The 22,830-nt window shown below is 39.7% G+C and overlaps 1 protein-coding gene across 3 annotated transcripts in view; it reads right to left on the bottom strand.

The window, feature by feature from the left end:
- LOC145990987 (proton-coupled amino acid transporter-like protein pathetic) overlaps nucleotides 1-22,002 on the bottom strand; it is a 106,049-nt gene extending 84,047 nt beyond the window's left edge. Inside the window, exons 1-5 of one of the 3 annotated variants that reach the window (XM_083126615.1) lie at nucleotides 21,919-22,002; nucleotides 12,673-12,757; nucleotides 7,023-7,133; nucleotides 3,103-3,253; nucleotides 1,095-1,216 (exon numbers count right to left, since the gene is read on the bottom strand). In XM_083126615.1, coding sequence (XP_082982741.1) covers nucleotides 1,095-1,216; nucleotides 3,103-3,253; nucleotides 7,023-7,133; nucleotides 12,673-12,749 — 461 coding nt within the window. In that variant the 5' untranslated portion in view covers nucleotides 12,750-12,757; nucleotides 21,919-22,002. Of the gene's footprint in view, nucleotides 1-1,094; nucleotides 1,217-3,102; nucleotides 3,254-7,022; nucleotides 7,134-12,672; nucleotides 12,758-13,865; nucleotides 13,936-21,773 lie in introns of those variants that run through there. The other 2 variants (XM_083126614.1, XM_083126616.1) reach the window with 2 other exon arrangements.
- Nucleotides 22,003-22,830: the final 828 nt, after the last annotated feature.

The raw sequence follows: 22,830 nt of genomic DNA, 5'->3' as shown, positions 1-22,830 counted from the left end.
CTTTGATATTTTTAAAGTCTCAGCTATCTCGATCAACTTCACTTTACGATCATTTAAAATTATTTTGTGGACTTTTTTGATGTTTTCGTCGGTAACAGCCTCTTTGGGGCGTCCACTGCGTGCATCGTCTTCGATGCTCATTTCGCCTCGTTTAAATTTAGCAAACCACTTCTCAACGGTTGATTTTCCTGGTGCAGAGTCCGAATAATGTTTTTATCCATTTTTTCACAATAACAAAAGCTGCTTCACTCACAATGCTATATCTCACGAACTAATTATCCGACAGCTGTGAAATTTATACACGTATCTTTTGAAGGTTAGTACTAAGTAAAAATCACATGGATTTAATTCTAGTAACGCCATCTATGAGTCAGCCTACGAACTTTTCAGCCCAACTGTTACACTCGTATTGAACACGTTATTTTTAGTTTTAACAACTATCCACAAACATTGAATCATATTTATTCGTACAGGCACTGAAACGTTGCTAGATTTATGGGGCGTGAACATATTCCAGTGGCTCCTGCGTTCATCTGAGCGAACTTTTACTTCTATCAGGATTATTATTTTAGATGAAGTCACATTTGACAGTGAAAGTGTAATCTTGATAAAACTCTCAAAGAAACGTTTGTTTTGTGAACAAGCGAATAAGCAAATTTTATTACATTTCTTTGCAAAGTATCAATTCAAACGGGCTTATTGGTATTAGCTTGAAATTAAGACAAATTGCTACTTCGAAATAAAGAAAAGGAAGGGGAAAGGAAATTTAGAGATGGGAAAATTTCCTGGCCCCTCCGTTTTCGATTCGGACACTGTCTGTGCAGCTTAGGCCTTTCTGGCATATTCCAGAACAGCCAGTTAATTAGTATCGGATGTTGCTGTCTTCATTTAATAACTGGTATTCGCGATGCTAATAATAAACTGTGAATATTGACAAGAAATTGAAGTCTATAAATCCATGCTCGTATGCACAAATATAACAACAAAATTCTTAGTGACTTGCGAAAAATATATATGTACAGTGGACAACTTGTTCTGTGAGACTTATGTAACCACAGTGCAGGAAGTAATGTCTCTTCTCCAGTGTTGCTTACCTGGCTTCGCTGGCATAACTTCGAACACCTTTCGGCCCACTGAGGAAAGCAACTTCAGCAGTTTCAGTATAACTAAGACTGGGTACTCGGGTGCGTCGACATAACGTGTGTGAAGATTGCACCTGCAAAGAAACACATTAGTATTTCTATACAAGGCTACACCATTTATCACTAACAATAAATTTAGAATTTCACAATTTTAACGTTATCGATTATAATAAGACATGACAATACTTCTATCTTATAAAAGTTATGAACTTTAGCTTTTCGTTTTCTTCATTTGGGCCATTCCATTGTCACGGATGGGACGCACAGACTGCATTTTTTAAACTTTAAATATACTATTCTACTAATGGTTAAGCAACATTTTTCTCGCAGTTTCTGTGCAATGAATTATGAAATAACACTCACTGTTGATTATACAATTACTCGTAGAATACCTTCTTTGATTTTTAGCTTTGGTGAACAATTTTTCGTCAAATGTGGGACAGATAAAACACTTCTTCTTTACTTAATAATAACTTTATTTTAATTTCTATGAGTTTTCAAATGATTAAAAGTAAATTATTTAAGACAAGGAGAGGAAGTAATTGACCTTTGTGTATTCTAGTGGAGTTGAAGGGAAAATGTAACAGTTAAAGGAGAAAAAAAATGTTTTTTGGTGTCACCGGTGCAACGTAATTAAAAACAAAAGTAAGTCAAAAGTTAAAATAAACAAAATTATGTATAATATTTGAATTTCTATCGAGATGACAATTTTAGATTGTCGTCTCACAATATAGAATGAAATTACATTGCATTTAATATAAAAAATTGAGATTCAGGGACACTGTCATGGAATGCCACATTTGTGCTCGTTTGACAAAAAAATTGCATGAAAGGTTTTCGTTATTTTTTCTTATTTTAGGTCGTCTCTCGACCTCAGTGTCAACCGCGACAATGAGAATATGAAATTGATCAAGACTCGAACCCAGACGCCCTGATCCAAGGTCATATCGTTACCGCTAGCTATTGGAAAGGGTGTCCGCCTAGATTCGACTCTGACCACAGACATGCATTCTCAACCTGAAAAATTTAATTATTCTGTGCGTTTTCGCCGTTATTGCAGTCAGCAAGCTTTCTTGATTATTTTTCGCTGTTTATCGCTGAAGAGTAGACATTTCGTGAATATCAAAGAATTCGCTTTATTTAGCCCTATTGGAGCCAGTGATGTGGATATTATCTTTGTATATCTTTCTTTCTATATTTATTTCTCTCTCACATCTCGTTCTTTGTTCTCTTCCTATCTTTCTTACTTTGTTTCTCTATCCCCACTTACCTCTTTTTCTCCCTCTTTCGTTCTGTTCCTTCATCCGTACTCTCTCTTTTTCCTTCTCCCTCTGTTTTTCTATCTTTCTTCATCTTCTCCTACCTATCTATATTTCGTCCTCCACTTTCCTTTTTTCTTTCTCCCTCTTTCATTCTCTGTTCTTCCTCCCTTCCCCTATCTTTTTCTTTCTCTCTCCTTTTCTTTCTTTCTTCATCTTCTCCTACCTATATATAATTCGTCCCTCCACTTTCCTCTTTTCTTTCTCCCTCTTCCATTCTGTTTTCCTCCCTTCCCCTCTCTCTTTCTTCCTCCCTCTGTTTTTCTATCTTTCTTTCTTCATCTGCTGCTACCTGTCTCTCTACTTCTTTCCTTACTTTCACTGTTCGTTTATTCTACTATGTTCCTTCCTTCCTCTGTTCTCTGTACCTTTTCTCCCTTTATTTCTACTGCTTCTCTCTCTCTATCTTTTTATACCTCTGCTGTGTGCGTGATTCTGACTCTAATATAAATGACATTACAAACAAACTTCTCATGTGAGTGGGTAAAGATTATTTTACGGTGAACCACATCTCACTCTCGACCCCCTTGGTGGCGACGCCTTTCATTAGAGCCTCACCAAATCCTTGTCAAATCTACAATTTAATGCTCAATACGAAACCGTACACATCATACCTTAGACACTGAAGCAGAAATTCTTACCAATATTTGAATGCAATGGAGACACAGAATGCCAACTACGATGGTCCCTCCTATCCCTATCGTTAGGCCGGCATGTTTGAAGGCTTCAGGCATCGCCAGTAGTCCGGTCCCCATGCTACCTTTCAGCAAGTGGGCAAACACGCCGATGTCTCTGAAATACCAGAAAAACGAATTGAACTTACGTTAGTGTTTCTTATTCTTAATTAGTTTGTAAAGCGTGACCATGGATTTTGATTGATTGATGGATTGAATTGGTTTTAAGTTCACTTTATGCACATTAAGGCTCATTGATTTTGAAACATACGAACATTACTCTGTTTAATCAGTGATTTGCTGACTATACTTTTATGCATGAGACTCCTTATTTTCCTTAAGGAACCCGGAACAAAAAAAGAAGGAGCATAATCCACATCAACCACTCCGGTATAGGTGTAGTATGTCTCCACATTGATGTATGTAGCTATGGAAGATTATAGGTGTGATATGTATGTTTCAAGTATTTTATTTGTGTATCTTTTCTTCATTTTGCTTTCTTGTGAACCACGTTAGGTTAGGTTGGGTTAGGTAAGGTTAGGTAAAGAAAATTGACAAAAATCAAGGTGTGTATGTTTTCTTTACCTTGCCTAACCGAACCTAGGCTAACCTAACCTTAACCTAACCTAACCCAACCTGGTTTACATTGATGTATCGAGAAAAAATGTGGAGACATACTGCCGTGATTAAATGTGGAGACATACTACACCTATACCAACCACTCCTTGGGTACGCACGCTTCTGTTTGCATAGAAGAACTTGAAACAATAAGGGTGACATGCAGCCAGGCTGGCAACAAGTTGATTCTAATCCTTATCAGAAATGATTTTCCCTCCCATAACAATACACTCCTTACAAAAAATTGGAATATTGTTATACTGGGCAATAGGTGATAGGCAGGGTGGCATATGTTGGCGAAAACACAAGAACATCCAGCAGGAAGACAGATACGATGTGTTGTTTGTTGCATTCCAGGGCTGTGCCTATCACCTAGTGCCTAACTTTTTGTGAGGAGTGTAGTATTTATATTCAATACCCTAACACAAATATTTTTGTTCGATTTTTGAATTCGAACTTGTTCGTGATAGAAAAACCGTTTCGTGCTTTTAAATATCATTAGTGGAATCGATAACACTATTCTCAAGATATGCTTAACAATGTATTAAGTAGGCTCTATTTTTTTCTGTTGGCTAGTAAAATAGTAAGGCATTAATAAATATATTAGAAAATCTATACAATTGTAAGATACTTTGTTTCGTCATTCTTACTTAAAACCCTTGCGCGAAACGTCTAAACTGATGAACTGTTTTTGGAAGCATATTTACAGATCCTATAATTGTCAATTCATATTAATATTGGTTCTACAGCCTCTGACAATAAAGTTCGGTGAATGATCCTGAATATCGAAAGTAGACGAATTCTTAATGAAACCTACCTTACTGTTCATCGAAGTAGTCCCCTCCCATGGCTATGCACCGTTGAGAACGGCTGTACGTGTCCTGGAAACTTTTAGAAAAGTCTTCTTTCGGGATGGTGTTGAAGACCCTCGTCACGTTCCGTTGGATGTCCGGAATATCCTCAAATCTCTGACCTTTCAAAGCGATATTGAGGCGTGGGAAGAGCAAGAAATCTGGAGGATTCAGATCCAAATTTCTTGCAATGCGTTGCTACAGAGGATGAGAGCTGGTGTGTGAGGTATGACCCTGAAACGAAATGCCAAAGCATGGAATGGCGTTCTCCTGCATCACCCCGTCGAAAGAAGGCCAAGGCGGAAAAATTGTTGTTCCCTCCGGCAGGAATTCCTTGTGGATCATGCCATCACTGTCAAATAAAGTGATAAGCATCGTCTTGATGCGTGATTTTTACGCCTTGACCTTCTTCCGACGGGGTGATGCAGGAGAACGCCATTCCATGCTTTGGCGTTTCGTTTCAGGGTCGTACCTCACGCACCAGCTCTCATCCTCTGTAGCAATGCATTGCAAGAAATTTGGATCTGAATCCTCCAGATTTCTTTCTCTTCCACGCCTCAAAATCGCTTTGAAAGGTCAGAGATTTGAGGATATTCCGGACATCCAACGGAATGTGACGAGGGTCTTGAACACCATCCCGAAAGAAGACTTTTCTAAAAGTTTCCAGGACACGTACAGCCGTTCTCAACGGTGCATAGTCATGGGAGGGGACTACTTTGATGAACAGTAAGGTAGGTTTCATTAAGAATTCGTCTACTTTCGATATTCAGGATCATTCACCGAACTTTATTGTCAGAGGTTGTATAAAGCAAAAGTTAAATTTTCTGTAGATGAGGAAACAAGTAATAGTTGTACAGTAAAATATGAAAAATGCAATAAAAATTATATTTCTTATTTTACGTCACATTTTCACTAATTGAGTTAAACGTGACTATGAGGATTAACGATGATATCTGATGGAATGGACGATGGATTTTGTTTGTGGTCCAACAATAGAAATCCTGGGGTGAGGGTTTCAGTAATTAAGTTTTTGACAGATACTTACTTAATAGTACTCGTAAACTACCTCCAATGTAGGCCGCACACATGCTTTCATAAATATATTCCCGAAGGCCGTAGTAATGGGCAGCCTCGCAGAGAATGTAGTGGCTACTTGTACTTGTACTCAAAAGGTCCTGGGTTCGATGTCCGGTAAAGACATATTTCACAGCGGTTCCGATCTCACTTTAAACGGTAGTCTCTTGTAATATACAAGGCTCATTCAATATATAACCGTAAATATGTTCTTACAAATATGTATTACAAGTACCAAAAAGAATTACAGTACTATGATTCAACAGAGCCCCCCCCCACTTCAATGCACCTACGCCACCACTTGATGAGGGTACTGATTCCCCAGGGGAAAAAAATCTTTTGGACGCGTACGTAACCATTCATGCACCCCTGACTGGACTTCGTCGTCATTCTGGAACCTCGATTCACTTAGTCCATCTTTCAATGGGCCAAAGGTGTGGAAATCGGAAGGTGCGAGGTGGGCGAATATGGAGGGTGGGGTAAGCACTCAAACTTTAGGTCCTCGATGGTAGACAATGTGACACTGGCAGTGTGTGATCTCGCATTGCCATGGAGCAAAAGCACACCAGTGGACACCAGACCACGTCGTCTCTGCAGAATGGCTGGTTCAGTTTTTCGCGCAAAGGTTGATATGGTGGGCTGATCCTACACTTATTTCCATCTGGGAAGCAATTTCACTGACAGTAATACGCCGGTTCCCCCGTATCAAGTCCTCCACTTGAGCAATGTTGCTTTCCGTGACTGCAGCGACAGAGCGACCTGGACGCGGAGAATCTTCAGCATTCGTTATGCCCTGTTTGAACTTCCCAGCCCACTCGTACACTTGTGATTGACTCATACAGCTGTCACCATACTGAATTGAAATGCGGCGATGAATTTCTATCGGCTTCACGCCTTCACTCAACAAAAATCTCACGACACTTCGCTGCTCCAGCTTGGAGCACTCCTGTAAGAGTGCCGCCATCTTGTGGAACTGCTTCCCAGCGTCCTGTGCGCGAGGCAGGTGTGCCAGCCCCAGCTATGTTTAGCTTACAGATGACTTCACAAAATAACAAACATATAACAAACACGGTCGTATTTTAGATTTTTTATACTACATTTCCGGTTTTTATTGAATGCACCTAATATTTAAATACGTACAGGATAAACACTGCATTTATCCAGAGATTATAACGTGGAATATAGGCATCCGAGAAGAAAATGTACGAGTTTGTAACATCTGTACGAGCACGAGTACACCTTCTTAAAGAATAACAGAATGTAGAAGACAAGTCTATTAAGATGGTGATGGATAATTTTATTACCATTGTTGTACTAAGAACTAGAATTCTTTGTTCAACTTACGACGTTGGTCGCTCGACGCTTCTGTTTTGAAAGGGGTCGTACTCCTTGTCATCATCCTTACCACAAGTGGAAATATCATGAGATCTATACACCTGATGTTCCTCTTCTGATCTGTAAAAGTGAAATAAAGACTTGGCTCGAATTGCAATGCAAATATATTTAAAAAGGAAACTTTAAATTTAGATTAACCTGTAACGTTTATCTTTGCCCCATGTTGCACGAAACCCTCATAAAACACTTACACCAATATATAAGAAGTACACACTCAAATAAGAGAGAGTTTGCGTATACTGACCTACAGTACCGTGTTGATTTCCTCTCAACACGGTGTATATCTTTGTATGTTTCATATTTTTAGGGACAGCGACTATTAATTATTACATATATTGTAAACGAGACTCGGAAGTTGATGAAACAACGCCATCTTTCTTAGAAACTTTCAAGGTATCCTGAATATTGTAGCAGTCTTGTTTTCCTTCTGTTGGAACCAGAAAACATTCCTTCTAGTTTGAATATTTTGACAATTTTTTGGCTTATTCGTCACGTACGATTTTTCAAGACTTGATTACATTTTGTTTACCATTTTGAGGGGTTTCGTAACTACATTTTGCTCCATAACGGTCTTCCAAATTCAACAACGGAAAATCCAACTTTTAGTTTGGTTCTTAGTAGAGTACTCAATGGAACCACTTTCGCTTGCCCGTACTCGCTTGAGTCTGTCACCCTCGAGTGTGCTACGCTCGAGTGTATACAATGGAACATCATTTTAATGTGACCATAATCCTAGACACACACATGTAAAGTGACCACCTTGGTAGTTTCAGCCCACATTCATCTATTTCATTATGTCACTGTGTATGGTAATATAGACTAAGCTGTAGTTTAATGTGGAGATGATGACTTTTCACTTAAGTTTCAATTTCACTGCGTCTTTCACTTCACGATCTACAGGGTGATTCAGAATTCCTATTACACACTTCTAGGGATTATAGAGGGGACTTAGCAGATCAAGTTTTGATAAGGAACCCATGTCCGGAACTACATGGTACTACACAGATGACAGGATCACTTAATTTCACATCTCCCGCTTCACGGTAGGCAACCCACATTGACGGAGGGCGACGTCTTCAGTCACCTGATGCCATGTGTGCTACTTCCAACGTCCTCTGTTTCCAATCCGGTGTGCTTCGACCTTCACGTCAGTTGCTATTCAGTCGTGACTGCAGACAGTTCGCTGTTTACAATCCGTATTGCTTCGACCTTGGACGAGTGCCGCTGCACATTCGCCAGCACATGTGGTTCCAGCATGATGGCGCACCAGCACATTTTTCCCATGACGTCTGACAACATCTCAATCAAACACACGGGGACAGGTGGATAGGTCGCGGTGGACCAACTCCTTAGCCACCACGATCGCAGGATCTAAATCCTCTTGACTTTTTCGTACGGGGCCACATGAAGAGTCTTGTTTATGAGACTCCTGTAGTGTCGGAGGAAGACCTGGTTGCACGAGTTCTGACTGCAGCAGACACGATTCAGCACACACCAGGTATTTTTGAGCGTGTGTATGCAAACATCCTTTGGAGGTACACTGTTTGCAACGACTTCAGGGTCGCCACATCGAGCAGCTCCTCTAGTGACGCAGATAAAGCGGGAGATGTGAAATTATATGATCTTGTCATCTGTGTAGTACCAAAACGGTACGTTTCCGGACATGGGTTCCTTATCAAAACTTGATCTACTAAGTCCCCTCTACAACCCCTAGAAGTGGGTAATAAGAATTCTGAATCGCCCTGTATATTTGAGAACCAACTACCACAGACAAATTACGTTTGTATGTGTACTACTGGGCTTCGAGTGTATGCAGCTCGTTTTGCCTGTTCGAGCGTTATTCGCTCGATCGCTGAAGCTCTAAATTCAGTACGCTATCTAGCGCCGTCCATGCAAACTATTTGGCGCTCTCCATTCAGCACTATAGTTCTCAGCTTGAGGAAACCCCTGATACAGGATTCAAACGTTATTTGTAAAGTGTTTTAGTGCATACTAAATACTGTCTTGGTCGTATCCTTAGTTTTTAACATGGAAGCAAGGCTTGATCCTGTTACGACTTTTGGTCAATGTGCGAAGAGAGGTGCTTATCTGAGATAACTACGGCTATTGGAACAAATAGAAAACTCTATATTGCAGGTAGCTGCAAGTAAAGAACACAATAGTACCTATTTAATTGATTTCCACTTGGAAGTAGTTCAAGCCACCAAGCATTTGGCTATTTTTAATTATTCCAGTAATTATTTCACAAATATAATTTTGTAATTTATGAAGAATTCAAGATTACATTTTAGTATCTGAAGTGTTTATGGGAAATTTTTAAGAAATAGATCGTTTTCTTGTAGTTTTAAGGCCATTTTATAGGGCATTATTTGTGAATTTTTAAGTCGTCAACTTCCAAGCTCTAATTCTTAATTTCCTGCACGACCAATGTGGTGAATACCAAATTTTCGAATGTGATAACAAAGAAACTGCTATTAGTTTGTATTTCAAAGCGTATCCGAAATTGTCCCATATAAAGTGAGGTATTTAGTAACGTTATTTCTTCAAGTTCTTCTCTTATCTTCGAAAAACATTACACCAATTCTTGTATTTAATTTTATAAGGTTTTAGCAGTGAACATTTCCCCTGCTTCCTCATCAGAAATTACAGAAACCTGAACGCTACAGAGTTGGCTTGAAGGAAAGGGGTGATAAAGCACTTTCTGCCCCCCCCTTACTCAAATTCCTCAAGAAGTATATACATTAAAAAAATATGGTTGTCAATCTTGTCCCCCAACAATATTTGTGAAGTTGGCGCCTCTCAGTATGTTGAACAATGTTACAAAAGGGTATAGAGGGAGGGGGAGCGAGTGGGCTGCTGCAAACGGCTGGTAGCTGCGGTCGCGTTTTCCCCTCCATGCACTCACTTCCCCTCACACGCCCATTGGTCGAGCACTCTCGAGTAACTTGCGCAGAGACTTGTTTTCGTTCGCTTTGCTCCACAGACTCCCAAGACAGTGTATATTCACAACTGCATTGAATGTACTCATTACCATAGGCGTAGCTAGACCTTTATATTTGGGCGTGCACAAAGAAAAAAAATTAGGTCTTGTACCTTTTTAATAGCATATTTTGCAACACAATCACTTGGCTCTTTAACTGCACTGATGTTTGTAAAGGAATATAAATTCACTAAATGACAGTGTTGAAAATTTCTGAATATATGTAGTAGACACAAGTCAAATTGCATAGAAATTACACACACACAAAATGTTCATAAATGTTACAAACAAATACATCAAAATACACGTCATCTATAACAAGAGACGTCTCTCAAAAGGTACAATGTTCTTAAACTCATCAATAACTTCATTTACATCAATAGACTAAGCTTTTTCCTGTTCCACAAATAGCAAGAGCAGGGCTTCCAATCTATCCTGCTTCTGAGTTGCTCTTAATTTAGTTTTAACTTGGGTAAGCTTGGAGAAAGCTCTCTCACACGTGCAGCTTTTGACAGGTATAGAAGAAAAGCGCTGTAGTACAGAGTAGAATGCAGTAAATATCTTCTTTCTCCAATGACATAAAAAAAATCGAAAATCTATAGACACCCGTTTCATCAGCGATTATGCACACGTTTGTATCAAGTAATGACATTTTCAACTTCTTACTAACTGCCGCTTCTTTTCTCTCTTATTGAAATATCTGTCTTTAATTCTCTTTGATAAAGCAGCCCATTAGGGTGTGCCTAGGCACACCCGCCACACCCCGTAGCTACGCCCATGCTCATTACCACATACTTTACATTCGCGCCATATCACGTGACAAGTCTTGGCGAATCAGGAAGCAGAGAGGAGCGAATTAAACATATTTTCTGAGTACTTCCATACACCCACTTAATTTTAAATGTGGAATGGAGTATTTCCAGATCTCATGCAACAGCATCTCTATCAAATCTTTTCTGTACAAGTTCTCGCAGTTGGCGAGCTTAGATGCACTCCGGTTCCAACTTTTGAAGGCACCTGTGTGGTTTTGGAAACTTCTCAAAGGAAAGATGAGATTCTTATCTGCTTCCGGAAAGGAGTAATTACTGTTACGTACCCAATAGGACCAAGTAATGTGAATAGTTTGCCAAAGAAGAATAGAGATGGCAGCACCAGGCGTGCAAGGTTAAGAATTGGCATAATATATGTGAATAACTTTATAAATAAGAACAAAGCAAATTGGAAAGATGAAAAACAATAGAATATATTATAAGAAGACAAAGAATAAATATGAAAGAAGTAAATTAATATATATATTTTATAAATCAAATCAATGATCACATGTAAGTTAATATGAAAATTAAGGAAGTCAAAGCACTGATACAAGTTTGTGTCTTTGAACAGATATTGCATCTGTATGATTGATATACCATTCCCATAGGGGAAATTTTGTTTACATCAGTGGCGAGCGCGTTCCGATCGACGCCCCACAGCACTTTTTGGTTGCGCGGTTTAACCGTAGCACCTACTTGGATGCGCATGTCAATCGGCGGCACCAAGTATACACTCTGTTGTACCTAGTTAGTGGTGGCGCGTTCCGATCGAAGCCCCAAGGGAGGATATTAGTATTATTCCCAAAGCTTAAAGGAAAAAGTTGGTAAAGGATAAAGGAATTCGTTAATTAGTCAAAACTTAAATAAATTGAAATCCAGAGGGAAGTTCACAAAGGAGACAAGAAGGAAGTCCAGATCCAGACCGTCCATTGAGAAGGAAGTCCAGATCCAGACCGTCCATATTGAGAAGGAAGTTCCGATCCAGACCGCCCATTGAGAAGGAAGTCTCGATCCAGATCCTCCATATTGAGAAGGAAGTCCAGATCCAGACCGTCCATTGAGAAGGAAGTCCCGATCCAGATCTGCCCATTACGAAGGAAGTACAAATAGAAGAATATCCAAATAGAGAAAATAAATAATAAAAAGAATATTGAGATGAAAATTGACTGTAAACGAGAAAATTATAGAAGAATGTAGCTTATCATGTAAAATTCTTACTCCATGTATCCTGTGTTTAAATAATATATTCGCTTAAACGTCTCCATTGGAAGGCATCCTGTCTGGTTTCGTTGTCTACAAAGAACCCTACCCTGTAGATAAGCTAGCTGAGTTTTAAGTTTAAGGTTTATGTACCTTTGCACCAACAAATAAAGATACGCATTGTTGCAACCGTACTGACAGTTTCTTGTTATCCCCTCCCACTTCTGCGACAAATTGCCTACGAAGTTGTCTAGCTTTCAAGAATATTCTAGTCTTATTTCATCAGAACTTAGATGAGAAGGTACGCACGCTGACCTTGCAAGCATAAACCATGTGGTGTTGCTGATGAAATGACCCACCCTTATACATTTTGCAGTCATTCCGAGTGACGTGCCCAAGAGAGAGAGACAGATGAGAGAAGGATGAGGTAGCCAAGTATTTCTTATATATAGATACAAGCACGCATCTTGTCAAGGTCATTTTCCACGCTCTTGTAGGTTTAAAATCCAGTCTTGAAACTCGTTAACCGGTTTCACTGGAAATGCAGTACGGGATCTTATTAATTATAAAGCTGACTACAAGGGGAAGTATAAAAATATTAACTTACTCAGGAAATTCGTCAGTTCTCCTGTTAAAATTGACCGATTGCATAGGACTGGAATATTTGACGAATGCAGTTGACATTATAAACCCTGAAATACAAAAATGTGTTAAATACATATTGATTGCATATGAATTGACTATTAAGTAAGATTTAGAAATTTATAGTTCTCTAGAATTGGATTACCTCTGCTCAAAAAGGAAAACATGCTAATAAATAGTATTCTTTTTTTAAATTTTGCGACATTGCAGGAAATTGTCGTAAGTATGACGTTAGGGATAATTATTTCTTTTATCTACCTACCCCTTAAGGGTACATGGATGAATTGATGAATTGGATAATCGGACCAACACAACAAAAATACGACAATATATGCCAGGATTCGAAGCTGGTGCCTGTGGCTTTGTAGCGCGTTACACTGACCAGATATACTGACGATAATGTTAAATGACATCCAAATCAGTGGCATCTAGAGCATTCCCTGACATTCGCTACGAGACTCGGCAGCAAGCGACATTTCTGTTATTCGCTCTTTTTACCGGCCTCTCTCAATTTCCGCACGTGTTAAGTTAGATGTTAGACTATAGAGTAAATTAGTCTTTTAAATTACATATTTACTTTTCTAGAATGAAGTATGTGCAATTTTTTAAAGAAAGTGTAAAAGAGGGCTTCTTAAAGTACTCGATGTTAGTAAAAATATGATTACACCCGTACAAGTAATTCTGCCGGCGGCCATACTTATGGGTCCCATGAAGTGTAATATATTTCAAGGTGGGCCCCGAACTGAAAAAGGTCGAGAACCACTGCTCTAGCCCATTATCGAATTGTACTATTTCAAATCGACATTTTGATTACTTAGCAGTTTGCAGAAAGGAGCAGCCATACAACTGATGAAAACGATATAAATTGGAAAATAAAAATATCGGAATTATTAAAATCAAAATTCTTAAGGTATGCCACCAACAGTTATTAATATTCCACTTTACGTAGGCGAAATTTTTGGTGAACGATTTGGATCGTAACATAAATGCCTGGCAAACAAACTACTGTGCATAAAGTGGACTTAAACACCAACTAAATCAATCAATCAAAGCATAGCCATATTTCTCAGAATTTCATCCCATCTTCCGAAAAATGCACAGAAAAGACGTTAGAAGCGCTAGTAGAATTAAACGTGTATCCACGTGCAGGATACTTACCGTGGAATTAAATTAGTGATGGCGTATACGAAAGAATTGAACAACAATCTACGTCGAGTATTAGCTTCAGTACGATAGCTTCACCGAACGAGGGATTCTTGTTCTATTGTAATGTACCAAGGCCATTTGGCGAGGAGCAATAACTCTTGTGTGCAAAGTAACCTGTGCGAAGTTGTGAGTAAGAAGGCATTGTCTGTAATGTTTACTCAGATCTGACGTCAGATGCTCCTCGCGTCATGATTCAAAATAGAGTATTTTTCTTTCTTTAAAGAAATAGATCTCCATGGAAGTTAACCCTTGGAAAATGAATGTCCACCTAAAGAGTATGTATTTCACACATAATTTCATTTCAATCATAGTAATTTGTTAATTATTGTAATGGTAATATGATAATTTCAGACTGAAGGAGTGTTTTTTGAGGGGGCATCATTATTATGGGAAAAAATATGCCTCCTTTGCCCCATGCAAAAAATCATGCGGACGTCCATGTAGATCTCTACGGTATTTTGTATACATTTCTAAAGCGAGTGAATCGTGTGCGAAAGAACTATGTATGCTTTTACAACTCTAAAAAATAATACTGAAATCCCATCAAAGTATGCATTGTGCATTAATAGAATAGAATTAATATAAATGAATAGTCAATTTGTATTCTGGCATTCATACTGACATACCTGACCCAAACCATGGACTATCAAAACTAAATCGTAGAATCATGAATTTGTAAAGGATCAAATCTAGACAAAACTGATAGTCCAGCGTTGTAATTCATGAATTCAAACCACACATATAGTTTTTGTATTAAGACAGAGCATAATTACAAACATTATGATATTTCAACGTTTTAGTTTGTTTTTAGTAACTCACACCGATTATCGGGTTGTTAAGCATTTACTATAAAATATTTTCCAAATGACTAAGGTAGTGTGTGTGTGTGTGTGTGTGTGTACAGTTTCTTTATATGTATATGTAATATATATATACAGGGTGTTTCTAAAGGTCGTTTACAACGCTTGGGAGGTGATTCCTCACACGAAAACAAGCAAAAAGTCTAAGTTCCATTTTTACGACTGAGGCTTCGTTTCCGAGATAGGAGCCTCGCAAAAGGTGACAAAGTGAACGTCACACCTAACTGGGACGAATACTATCACAGATAGAGAGGCGGTTCCAAGGGAATCATAAAGGAATCGTATGTGCTCAGTCCGGAAGTCACTATGAAAAGTTCACTGCACGCATGCGCAATGGAGTCCTCAAAGGAATTGGGGATTTCCAGCAACAACAATGCATGGAAAAGGTATGTAACGCAGCAAGAAGGACCGTGACAATGAGAAATGCGTTCAAGACAACACATCCCGACCTCAAACATCAAAACATGACCACCGAACACAAAATCCGAAAAGTTGAGCACGGTTGCATACCCCAGTTACACGCGAGGAATGAACGAATCATGTATGTGGCATACGAGACACAGGAGGAGGGAAAGAAAAACACAATATCAGATGATTGCGACAACGTGTATTTTTACACGCGACAACTACGTAATATCCCCCCCCACACACACACACAACAAACAACAAATGCTACAATATCTTACGCACAGACAGTCCGTGTCACTGTACACCAACTGAAGATGTCACTTTCACCACACAAAGGGGGTGGGGAGCAATACCAAAAGTGTTCGCACGCGATCATTGTGACGTAAATGAGACCAGTTTTGGAAGCGCTGCACAGGCAAGTCTGGCTCTCGTAGTCTACGTTTGACCTTCATGACTGCTGTTCCCGCGAGAGGAGCTCGAAGGGTTGGTTCTCTCCGGCAGTCGTCCCAATCGTGTTGCAGGTGCTGGGATATGATCAGCAGTTCGCTCTAGGTTGTCATACGCATTGAAGAGTACTAGTATGTTGCATTGAAAGAAGTTGACGTGGTGGAGTGGGCAAGTCAAGTATCGCAACAATTGGTCTGTGGTGTTCGTACGGTGATACGGCCAATTTGTGCAGTGTGCCAGTGTTAAACAAAAACAATACTTTGCAGTTCCAGCTCCCTATTACACAGATGGCTGCGTATACGACCCAGCAGCTAGCAGACATGCATCTCATGTATGGGGAGGCAAGCCGTGAGGCAAGGCGTCTTTATGGAGAACGCTTTCCACATAGACGTTTACCGTCTCACACCTTCTTTCAGGTAGTGGACAGTCGACTGCGTGAAACAGGGTCAGTGTTACCACCGCGACAAGAAGTTGGAAGACCCCGAAGTGTACGCACACATCAGTTTGCAGAAGATGTGTTAACAGCGGTCGCAGAACATCCTGGCACCAGTACGCGAGTGCTCGCTCGGGCACGAAACACGTCTCATGTGAATGTTTGGCGAGTGTTGTCAGATGAAGGAATGCACCCTTTTAAACTGCAGAAAGTACAAGAACTGTTACCTCGTGACTTTCGCCCTCGTATGGAGTTTTGCCAATGGTTGTTGCATCAGCTGGACACAAACCCTCACTTCGGGGTAAACGTATTGTGGACAGATGAAACCATTTTCACCAGGATGGATGTCTTCAATAGTAGAAACAGTCATGTATGGGACTTTGACAACCCACATGCACTTTTTGTGGCCCATCACCAGCACAGGTTTTCAGTGAATGTGTGGTGCGGGATAGTACATGATCATTTAATTGGACCATACATTCTCCCTGTTCGCCTGAATGGTCGCACGTATCATGCATTTCTTAGTGAGGTTCTGCCTGAACTGTTGGAGACCGTACCTTTGGCACTGCGGCAAGAAATGTGGTACCAACACGATGGTGCACCAGCTCATTTCGATCGTAATGTACGACATTTCCTGCATGACGTGTTTCGCAATAGGTTCATTGGTAGGGATGAGCCTGTGCCTTGGCCACCGAGGTCGCCAGATCTCAACCCTCTCGATTTTTTCTTCTGGGGAGAAATGAAAACCCTCGTATACGACACACCTTTCACATCAGCTGAGGACCTCGTTGCTCGCATCAACGTCGCCGCCGCGACGGTAGCAGATACACCTGGCTTGTTTGCTCGTACTCGACAATCCTTGATTCGTCGCTGTCATCTCTGCGTAGAAGTAAACGGCAGACATTTTGAAAACCGTCTGTGATTATTGCCCTCGGCAAATACCAGTGAGAACACTTTTGGTATTGCTCCCCACCCCCTTTGTGTGGTGAAAGTGACATCTTCAGTTGGTGTACAGTGACACGGACTGTCTGTGCGTAAGATATTGTAGCATTTGTTGTTTGTTGTGTGTGTGTGTGGGGGGGGGGATATTACGCAGTTGTCGCGTGTAAAAATACACGTTGTCGCAATCATCTGATATTGTGTTTTTCTTTCCCTCCTCCTGTCTCTCGTATGCCACATGACATGATTCGTTCATTCCTCGCGTGTAACTGGGGTATGCAACCGTGCTCAACTTTTCGGATTTTGTGTTCGGTGGTCATGTTTTGATGTTTGAGGTCGGGATGTGTTGTCTTGAACGCATTTCTCATTGTCACGGTCCTTCTTGCTGCGTTACATACCTTTTCCATGCATTGTTGTTGCTGGAAATCCCCAATTCCTTTGAGAACTCCATTGCGCATGCGTGCAGTGAACTTTTCATAGTGACTTCCGGACTGAGCACATACGATTCCTTTATGATTCCCTTGGAACCGCCTCTCTATCTGTGATAGTATTCGTCCCAGTTAGGTGTGACGTTCACTTTGTCACCTTTTGCGAGGCTCCTATCTCGGAAACGAAGCCTCAGTCGTAAAAATGGAACTTAGACTTTTTGCTTGTTTTCGTGTGAGGAATCACCTCCCAAGCGTTGTAAACGACCTTTAGAAACACCCTGTATATATATATATATATATATATATATATATATATATAAAATTAGAAATAATGTATTGATTTCAGTTTGCAACAGAAGCAGTAGCATGGCACAAGATTTTCATAAGGGGGGGATGACTGTAAGGTAGTAGGGGTTTCCAAACTTTTTCGTTTCACGGCGCCCTTAGTGTTTCAAGATTTTTCCACGGTGCCCAAGTCAGAATGTAGGCCTGTCTAACACTTGCAACGCTCAGTTAGTGTGGTTAGGATTCTTGCCTTAATTTAAAGAATTTACACATTCTATTTCAAATTAAGAAACATAAAAAGTGCTAAATAATCACATATTTGGAACAATCGTATTCATATTCACAACAATCAACGTCATTTCAGTGAAAATATTAGAACACTTCGCGGCCCCCCGGAAGGTCAGCCAAGGCGCCCCAGGGCGCCACGGCGCACACTTTGGGAACCACTGCTGTAAGGGGTTGTGTAGCTAATCTTTATTTAGAATAGTCAATCCTATATTTTGCCATGTTTGCCAGCATTTTTTATTTTCTTTATTTTTGCGAATGCTGAGGCAATGAGACAACCTTCTTGGCTTCCATTTGGCGGCGCCCTTGCTGCTTACACTTATATTTTGCTACTTTATCTCACTTTATAGCACGCGATGTTTATGCTGCACTGAAAAACTGGATCAACCAGATTTTAGTGTCATGAAGAACATGCAAACAGAGATTAGGACGCTGTTACTGTGGAAAACTTAGAAAATATCACCTTGTGGCAGTGCTCGAATAAAACCATAGGAGCGTCCTATCAACTAGCCCTAAGGCTAGACCAAACATCCCCCTCCCCCAGTTAATATTTTCAACTTCAGGTACTGCCTAGTTTCAGCTCTCCGTAACTAAATATTTTGGCTCCGGAGGCAGAATTGTGGTTTGGCGCCTTCCTCCTTGCACTACCAAGCACTGAAATGTTATATGCGTTCTTTGATATTTTCTTCTTTTGCCATGGTTGTGACATTTATGTCTTAGAAATCTTGAAATGAGGAAACAAAAAAACATTTTAAAAATAATATAGGTTATGATGAAGAGATTTTCTCGGGATATCGACGAGGTTATATTTTGCATTTTTGTTTTTAAAAAGTTTAGCATATTTAAGAATATTTCGGTTATGTCTTAGTATCTTCTTCCCTTACCTCTGTCAAGTGTAAATTTCTCCGTCACACATTCTACCCTTGTTGTATTAAAAAAGAAAAGGGCTTTGAATGGTGCCCTAGTCTTCAGCCCCTCCTAACCTACCCTTCGCTACGGGCCTGCTTATTTGTGAACTGTAACGTTGTTTCAAATCGATAAATCTGCCGTAGTGGCCAAGAGTGTTAAATGGTAAACTCATGGTTTCACTTCGGAAGGCACAGAGTTTGAAACGCGGCCCGGGTATTGCTATTCCTTGTGTGAGTGTCCAGTCATCAATTCAATTTTAATCACTATCTACTGTATTCGTCACGATCAGCAAAAGTGGCAAAGAAACGACGTAAGAATTCTAATACTTAGTAGGGCAACTGAGAAGGAAATTTGAAATACAAGTACGCTATTTTCATTTTCTCTTATTTTGTTTGTGCATCCTGTGTTGTTTTAAGTAATGGAATTCTGTTGATGCGAAGCAGATGTTGTGCTCTGTTTATTGACGTTTGTAATTCGATTCACGAGGATCACATTGTGAAAAGCAGACTGAATGAAAATGTCGATGGGCATGTCGCCTATTACTTTTGTCGTTACGTGTACATGTTCACTGTCTATTTGATGCCGTTTATAATGCCTTACCGAACCTATGAATATTCCGATTTGAGTGCCTATTTTTATCATCATTGCTGCTGTACCCATTTGCCTGCCTATTTTAGATTGATTGATTGAAATGAAATATTTGGGTGCGTCAACACTTGGCTTAAAAAAGTGTGTAGGTGGTGGGGGGGGGGCTACTACCCATCCCTAATCGCCGCCACTGTCAATACATTGAACTAATATATGATATGGTAAATTCCGGTTCTAAACCGGTCACTTTGCCTTAGCCTTAGAGTTCATTACAGACGTGCACTTGTAGCACAGGTGTTGCCCCTGATGCAGCAAAAGGAGAACATTTGCGTAACTGATTGAAGATTTAAACCCCACTTCCCAATACTCTCGGCTTTAACGAAATTCCGACGAATATCGTACATCCTAATGTATTGCAGCCACATAGCAGCAGTCTCCTGTTATCTTTCAGAGTTGAACCAAATATAGATGATTTCCCCCCCCCCCCCGTACTATGGTCTCTTAATGCTAAGCCTTGTCTACAAGTGAATTTGACCCAAAACCATCTGTCCGAATTCCATTTTCAATACGCTTCTCTCTAATTGCAGTCAATAGAAAGTAAACTATCCTTGCCTCCTCCCCCCCTGCACAGTTAAGACACCTAATCGCCGCCACTGTGTGCATACATTTTTAAACAACAAAAACAACATGTAAGTAACAAACGCCACGTGAACGAAACACTGCATAAAACAATGTATTACGTTCTCACCAGTATCATAATGGAGCTACGACGCCAGGGGTCTCTGGCATGCGCATGGATGTTTGTGTGTGTCCATTCATAAATTTCATCATATCATTACTCATTCCCATCTTCGCAAATTAGCCAAAAGTGGCACAAAAGTGAAGTGAACTAAAACAAATCAATCAATCAATCAACCAATATCATAGGAAATGCAACACTTAAATTTAGGGAAACGCATGACTGCATTAAACTACATATCTCCTCAACCCCCGATCCTAAAGGTATGAAACAAAAAACCAATCTCTAGAGGAAATTATAAGCTATGAATTTGGTTGAGTGACTTTAGGACGTAAATTACATAGTTTCTTACATATTTGCTGTTTTTTGTGTCAGAAACCAACTTTTACGCTAATTCTAAAAAATAAGGAAAATATTTGAATCCTTCTAATTCAATTAAGATTTATGGTAGCTCTATCAAACAAAAAAACATAATTTAGCAAATTTTTTGTTCTTTCAGTTTGGTTATTTTCACTTTTTTGTGTACAATGCACCGTTTTCGAGATATTAATTTTTTTTAAATTTTTAAGTTGAATTTTTGCCGCCATTTTCCAAGATGGCGGATTTTCCCCAAACATTTGGATCACGGATTTTTAATATATTATTCACTATATCATTCCGCACAATCTAGCACAAAAAATATTTGTGTTGTAATTTTTTCCGGGTGAAACCGTATTCGTTGTTCCGCAAGGCTGCAGTTACCGGTTTGTACTACGTTGAAGTGAGGTTGACATGTTGACATTTGGGTGCCTTCTATTTTAAAAATATTTTTAAAAATAGAACTGTTCTTTCACATATGTTTTTAAAAAATGAGAAACCTGTTGATGTACACACTAGTACTTGTATTTATAACATAACGATTAACAACAACTTATTTGGATTGGTTTTCAAAGTTTTAGTAACTGCTTCAAATTCAATTTTCATGCGTATCATACACGTGCATAGGCTAATTATGGTGTGAATATGGCAGTTTGTAAAAGTTCAATATAGGAGCAGGGCCTCCCCGATGGCACAGTGGTAGCGTCGTCGTCTTGTAATCAAGGTGTCCCGGGTTCGATACCCGGTGAAGCCTCATAGTGGCTTGGATCCCACTTTAAACTGTAGGTCCAGTTCCTATTAGCCTTCCTGTGCATAAAGTGGACTTAAAACACCAAATCAATCAATCAATCCAATATAGGAGCACATACAAATTAGAAAGGAAAGTTTTTTAAAGCCTTTTTCTTCTTGTTTTCTAACACTGCCATACATAACAATAACCACCCCAAAAAACATGTTTTCATTTAATTTTTACGTTTGATTCTAGTTTTTTTTACGTACTTTACGTTTGAAACATTTTACGCGTAATTTACGTGTCATGTATAAAACCTATTTTACGAACACCGAACCAGTTGTTGACATTTTAAAGAGGTGCTTGAATTAATAACATGACAGTAATCCTGACTTTGGGTGCTTGTATGTGCAGGACATTTCGCAGAACTTGCAAAATTTCACTACACTTACCTTCTTCTACACTTGTCCCTTTCGAGGCGATTTTGCGTTGAAATCTAAGGCAACCAGGAACTTGGAATGATCATGAGCGAGTGCACCCAACAACACTGAAAGGAACTGATAAACACCTTTTACACCTCAGGAGACTAATTGCTACCTGCTTTGGTCTTCTCCAGCTCACGTGATCGTGCCGGTCGGAGCTATCCACTTTCGCTTTCACGAATGCAACACGAAGCTCAATTGAACTGAAGGTGGTAAAAAGTAACTGTAGGCATTGTTCGATTTTTCAAGGTCTTGGTAAAATGGCTCTCAAGAATGTCAACAGCGGTGCTAAATCACTTTCTCTTTGTTCCTCCGTCGGTTTATGTAGTGCATTTCTGTCGCTATGCTGCCAATACGAGGAATCGGACTCATGACGAAGAAATGCAGCTTTTGCCCTTTTGTGGTTGTAGTGTCTGCGTGAAAATGGTGGGGCAAAGAGAAAGAGAGGTAGATCGGCGCAGGAACAGGGAGTACAGGGGTTGTACATTATGCCTTCCCAATTTTTTGGGACGGGATACAGTAACTCCAATTTTTTGATCCAAATTGTGGCCCTTGTACAGTCAACGGCAAAGATAATGGTAGGCAAATTGTCAACTGCTTTTTTTATTACTTTTTATTGTACATCCTATTATTGTTTTAAGGAATGAAACTATGTTGGTTCGAAGCAGGCATTGTTCTCTGCTAATTGACGTCATTATTTCAATTCATTGTCATGACAATGTGTAATACAGACCGAATTAAAATGGTGGTAGACAATTCGCCTACTGTTTCTTTCGCCGTTGGGTGTACAGTAGGATGGACGAGTATTGCTCGGCAAATTGTGCCTGACTCTTTTCATTAATTTTTCTCTTACATTCTAGTGTTTTCAAGTATTGGATTTTTACGCTTTCTGGCGCTGAGGTTGTTGGCAACTTTCCTCTCGTTTTATTTCAGTTCTTGAAGTTCTCATTCCGTAAAACAAAGAGAATAAACATGGTATGGACAATTTGTTTGGTACAGTCACGGACACTTCAGGGTTGTAACCAAC

The sequence above is a fragment of the Lepisma saccharinum genome, chromosome 8, assembly GCF_977018435.1.
Source record: "Lepisma saccharinum chromosome 8, izLepSacc3.1, whole genome shotgun sequence".
Taxonomy (NCBI): domain Eukaryota; kingdom Metazoa; phylum Arthropoda; class Insecta; order Zygentoma; family Lepismatidae; genus Lepisma; species Lepisma saccharinum.
This window is presented reverse-complemented; position numbering and strand designations above follow the sequence as displayed.